The sequence below is a fragment of the Pseudophryne corroboree genome, chromosome 1, assembly GCF_028390025.1.
Source record: "Pseudophryne corroboree isolate aPseCor3 chromosome 1, aPseCor3.hap2, whole genome shotgun sequence".
NCBI classification, from domain to species: domain Eukaryota; kingdom Metazoa; phylum Chordata; class Amphibia; order Anura; family Myobatrachidae; genus Pseudophryne; species Pseudophryne corroboree.
Genome location: NC_086444.1, coordinates 1,248,989,834 through 1,248,995,833, shown reverse-complemented (window position 1 = coordinate 1,248,995,833; position 6,000 = coordinate 1,248,989,834). Strand labels below are relative to the sequence as shown.

At 44.4% G+C, this 6,000-nt stretch overlaps 1 protein-coding gene across 2 annotated transcripts in view; it reads left to right on the top strand.

Moving 5' to 3' along the window:
- Positions 1-1,115: 1,115 nt before the first annotated feature.
- Positions 1,116-6,000, top strand: part of LOC134931926 (pepsin A-like) — a 254,244-nt gene continuing 249,359 nt past the window's right edge. The window contains exon 1 of one of the 2 annotated variants that reach the window (XM_063925812.1): positions 1,116-1,202. In XM_063925812.1, the coding sequence (XP_063781882.1) occupies positions 1,177-1,202 (26 nt within the window). In that variant the 5' untranslated portion in view covers positions 1,116-1,176. Of the gene's footprint in view, positions 1,203-1,764; positions 1,817-6,000 lie in introns of those variants that run through there. The other variant, XM_063925820.1, reaches the window with a different exon arrangement.

The following is a 6,000-nucleotide window of genomic DNA, read 5'->3' as shown; positions in this document are numbered from 1 at the left end:
CATTCTATTTGTAGTGTACAATGATTAAAGCCTTCCCTCTGCATCTTTCCTCCCTTCTCCTCCTTCCAGGCTCCGCCCCCCTCACTCACAGGAAAGCACTCTAGCAGCCGGCTCCTCCCCTGGATCATTCTATTTGTAGTGTACAATGATCAGAGCCCTCCCTCTGCATCTTTCCTTCCTTCTCCTCCTTCCAGGCTCCGCCCCCCCACTCACAGGAAAGCACTCTAGCAGCCGGCTCCTCCCCTGGATCATTATATTTGTAGTGTACAATGATCAGAGCCCTCCCTCTGCATCTTTCCTTCCTTCTCCTCCTTCCAGGCTCCGCCCCCCCCACTCACAGGAAAGCACTCTAGCAGCCGGCTCCTCCCCTGGATCATTATATTTGTAGTGTACAATGATCAGAGCCCTCCCTCTGCATCTTTCCTTCCTTCTCCTCCTTCCAGGCTCCGCCCCCCCCACTCACAGGAAAGCACTCTAGCAGCCGGCTCCTCCCCTGGATCATTCTATTTGTAGTGTACAATGATCAGAGCCCTCCCTCTGCATCTTTCCTTCCTTCTCCTCCTTCCAGGCTCCGCCCCCCCCCACTCACAGGAAAGCACTCTAGCAGCCGGCTCCTCCCCTGGATCATTCTATTTGTAGTGTGCTGTAAGTACAAGATCTTCAGCCTTCGATGCAAGCTCATTAAGCTGCTGCCTGCTACACTACCCGGCAGTCCTCTACCGGATCCCTCAGCTCCTTTCCCTTCTAGTGCTAGCCTAGGTAACCCAGACAGGGGGCCGCGACTGGTCCATCAGGTGCAGTCAGGCCCGCCTTCGGGGGGGGGGGCTGCGGGCAGAGTAGTCCTGGGCCTAGCCTTTCTAATAGAGAGCAGAGGGCTCGGACCGCTCAAGCCAATGTCCACCTGCCGCTTTGCTCCGCCCCCTTTTCGTGCCTGAAATCTGACAGCCACAGGAGGGGGAGAGGATGCTGCAAGCATCAATTGTAAGTGCATCTCCCAAAATGGCTCCTCTAGTATCTTTAATAACTGTCTCCTTTGAGGCGGCGGCCATTTTGGGATGTTTTCATTGGAAGTTTGCAGCATTCTCTCCGCCCTCCTGTGACAGTGTCAGAACTCAGGTATGAAAAGTTGCGGGGCTACACAGGACCAGGCTGGCTGCTACCACAGGTGACAGGAGAATGCTCTGCTACAGCTCCTGTGATAGGTAAGTTAGGGAGAATGCATAAGAGAGAGAAAGTGTGTGTGTGTGTGTATGTGTATGTGTATGTGTATGTGTATGGGTATGTGTGTGTATGGGTGTGTGTATGTTTATCTGAGTGAGTGTGTGTGTATGTGTGTATCTAAGTGTGCGTGTGTATCTTTGGGTGTGTGTGTATGGATATGTGTGTATCTGTGTGTGTGGTCATTATGTGTGAGCGGTGCGGCACTACTATTGGAGGCATGTATAAGTGCCACCGCTACTGTATATATATATATATATATAATATATTGTGACAAGAACACTGGGATAGTGTTTGAGGGCAGGTATGTTTGTCCCAGGTTCTTGTCTTACATGTTTTAGAAAATGAAAACTTCTAGGGAAAATTTTTTGTTTTGTCAGAACCTTTTCAGTTTGCTGGAAAAGCTGGGTAAAGGCTCTGAGAGAGAGATAAGGCGAGTTCCAGACATTGGGCCCAGTTTGGGTCTTTGGCCTCACAGAGGGTTAATCAGGGTTTCAGCTGTGTAAGTGGGTTATAGGGCTGCTAGCCTGATTAATGTGTGCAGACTGCCTGGGAAGGCTGCAGGATCTCTGTGAGAGAGACACGCTTCTTTATACATGTGAGCCAAACAGTATTGACTGGAAAACTCTGTGTTTTGTTTAGAGACAGTTAGGAACGTCTTGTGTTTAGTTAGTGCCGGGCAGGCAAGGTATTTTCTATTGATGTTTGTTTTATTTTCTGTTTAATAAAACTGATTGTGGCCAGTTGCACTGCACACTGGACTTGTGTGATTCCTCAGCTGCTGCTTGCTACCATCTACTCCATGAAAAGGCACCCTGTTCCCCTACAGTGTTACTATATATATATATATATATATATATATATAAATCTTCAGTGGTGGGGCCCACAATTTCTAATGGGAGCAGTGACCCCTAAATCCCCTTGCAGGGTTCCATGGAGAGGACCACTGATGGGGTTAGACTCTGTGCCCCTGCTCTGGATCTAGTCAGTCACCTGAGGCTAGTTTCTGTAGCCCTTACTTCCCCCGGGGTAAAGTGACTTCTCTAGGAGAAGTAACTACACTCAAACACCCAGCTTCCAGCTCATCACGCTGGTCAGGAGACATCCACACAGGACACGTAATTGTGATCCTAATAATCTCATCTTCAATGTGGAATTCAATTTACCAAAATAGAAAAGAAGAAAGAAATAATATGGAGGAACACTAGCGGAGATGTCTACTACTTTTCATTTAGGGACCCTTACCCTGAGGGCTTAAAGCTAGAATTTGAGACAAAATGGCTCCTTATATATAATACAGGTATTTATGGTTTTATTAAGTTTGGTGCATTTTTTTTTAGACAACTTATGTTTTTATATATGTAAAATGTATTTATAATGTATACCTTATATGTAATCCTATACCTGATACCCTGGTAATAGTAATGTAAGTGGCCCCATTGTGCGTCTGGAGCTATCAGTCCTTTACATGGTGTGCAGCGAGTGGACGCTGGAACACACAGACATTGGAATAGGCAGTGCATATACTGTATGCCACATTTAGACCCCAGAAACATTGGCAGCATACGTAATGGAGAGGGATTATGGCAGACGTACCTTGCGTTCCATTGTGGAATTGGATATAGACAGGAAGGTTCCACAACACTGGAAGTCTCCATATATCAGAAATCAAATCATAATTATCTATTACACATGATGAATATATCTTATTCGTAGTATGATGTGAAGCAAAGGGTGTGCTGCCATGGATAAAGGTTTAGCAGAGCCAGCCCTAGGTATAGGCAAACTAGGCAAATGCCTAAGGACACTAGCAGCTTCTGCTGAATAAAATGATATGTGGCATGCCTATATTCTGTGTGTGACTGCGGCTGTATCTGCATATGGAATGCTACATTACAGTGTCAGTAATAGGATATGCAGCATGTCTATATTCTGTATGTGACTGCGGCTGTATCTGCATATGGAATGCTATGTTACAGTGTCAGTAATAGGAGATGCGGCATGCCTATATTCTGTGTGTGACTGCAGCTGTATCTGCATATGGAATGCTACGTTACAGTGTCAGTAATAGGATATGTGGCATGCCTGTATTCTGTGTGTGACTGCAGCTGTATATGGAATGCTACATTACAGTGTCAGTAATAGGATATGTGGCATGCCTATATTCTGTGTCTGACTGCGGCTGTATCTGCATATGGAATGCTATGTTACAGTGTCAGTAATAGGATATGTGGCATGTCTATATTCTGTGTGTGACTGCGGCTGTATCTGCATATGGAATGCTATGTTACAGTGTCAGTAATAGGATATGTGGCATGTGTATATTCTGTGTGTGACTGTGGCTGTATCTGTATATAGAATGTTATGTTACAGTGTCAGTAATAGGATATGTGGCATGTCTATATTCTGTGTGTGACTGCGGCTGTATCTGCATATGGAATGCTACGTTACAGTGTCAGTAATAGGATATGCGGCATGCCTATATTCTGTGTGTGACTGCGGCTGTATCTGCATATGGAATGCTATGTTACAGTGTCAGTAATAGGATATGCGGCATGTCTATATTCTGTGTGTGACTGCGGCTGTATCTGCATATGGAATGCTACGTTACAGTGTCAGTAATAGGATATGCGGCATGCCTATATTCTGTGTGTGACTGCGGCTGTATCTGCATATGGAATGCTATGTTACAGTGTCAGTAATAGGATATGTGGCATGCCTATATTCTGTGTGTGACTGCGGCTGTATCTGCATATGGAATGCTATGTTACAGTGTCAGTAATAGGATATGTGGCATGTCTATATTCTGTGTGTGACTGTGGCTGTATCTGCATACGGAATGCTATGTTACAGTGTCAGTAATAGGATATGCAGCATGCCTATATTCTGTGTGTGACTGCAGCTGTATCTGTATACAAAATGCTACGTTACAGTGTCAGTAATGGGATATACGGCATGTCTATATTCTGTGTGTGACTGCGGCTGTATCTGCATATGGAATGCTATGTTACAGTGTCAGTAATAGGATATGTGGCATGTGTATATTCTGTGTGTGGCTGTGGCTGTATCTGTATACAGAATGTTATGTTACAGTGTCAGTAATAGGATATGTGGCATGTTTATATTCTGTGTGTGACTGCGGCTGTATCTGCATATGGAATGCTACATTACAGTGTCAGTAATAGGATATGCGGCATGCTTATATTCTGTGTGTGACTGCGGCTGTATCTGCATATGGAATGCTATGTTACAGTGTCAGTAATAGGATATGTGGCATGCCTATATTCTGTGTGTGACTGCGGCTGTATCTGCATATGGAATGCTATGTTACAGTGTCAGTAATAGGATATGCGGCATGCCTATATTCTGTGTGTGACTGTGGCTGTATCTGCATGCAGAATGCTATGTTAGTGTCAGTAATAGGATATGTGGCATGTTTATATTCTGTGTGTGACTGCGGTTGTATCTGCATATGGAATGCTACGTTACAGTGTCAGTAATAGGATATGCGGCATGCCTATATTCTGTGTGTGACTGTGGCTGTATCTGCATACAGAATGCTATGTTACAGTGTCAGTAATAGGATATGCGGCATGCCTATATTCTGTGTGTGACTGCGGCTGTATCTGCATATGGAATGCTGTGTTACAGTGTCAGTAATAGGATATGCGGCATGCCTATATTCTGTGTGTGACTGCGGCTGTATCTGCATATGGAATGCTATGTTACAGTGTCAGTAATAGGATATGCGGCATGCCTATATTCTGTATGTGACTGTGGCTGTATCTGCATATGGAATGCTGTGTTACAGTGTCAGTAATAGGATATGTGGCATGTCTATATTCTGTGTGTGACTGCGGCTGTATCTGCATACAGAATGCTATGTTACAGTGTCAGTAATAGGATATGCAGCATGTCTATATTCTGTGTGTGACTGTGGCTGTATCTGCATACGGAATGCTATGTTACAGTGTCAGTAATAGGATATGCAGCATGCCTATATTCTGTGTGTGACTGCAGCTGTATCTGTATACAGAATGCTACGTTACAGTGTCAGTAATAGGATATGTGGCATGTCTATATTCTGTGTGTGACTGCGGCTGTATCTGTATACAGAATGCTGTGTTACAGTGTCAGTAATAGGATATGCAGCATGCCTATATTCTGTGTGTGACTGCGGCTGTATCTGTATACAGAATGCTGTGTTACAGTGTCAGTAATAGGATATGCAGCATGTCTATATTCTGTGTGTGACTGTGGCTGTATCTGTATACAGAATGCTGTGTTACAGTGTCAGTAATAGGATATGTGACATGCCTATATTCTGTGTGTGACTGCGGCTGTATCTGCATATGGAATGCTATGTTACAGTGTCAGTAATAGGATATGAGGCATGTCTATATTCTGTGTGTGACTGCGGCTGTATCTGCATATAGAATGCTGTGTTACAGTGTCAGTAATAGGATATGTGGCATGTCTATATTCTGTGTGTGACTGCGGTTGTGTCTGCATATGGAATGCTACGTTACAGTGTCAGTAATAGGATATGTGGCATGCCTATATTCTGTGTGTGACTGTGGCTGTATCTGCATACAGAATGCTATGTTACAGTGTCAGTAATAGGATATGTGCCATGCCTATATTCTGTGCGTGACTGCGGCTGTATCTGCATACAGAATGCTATGTTACAGTGTCAGTAATAGGATATGCGGCATGCCTATATTCTGTATGTGACTGCGGCTGTATCTGCATACAGAATGCTATGTTACAGTGTCAGTAATA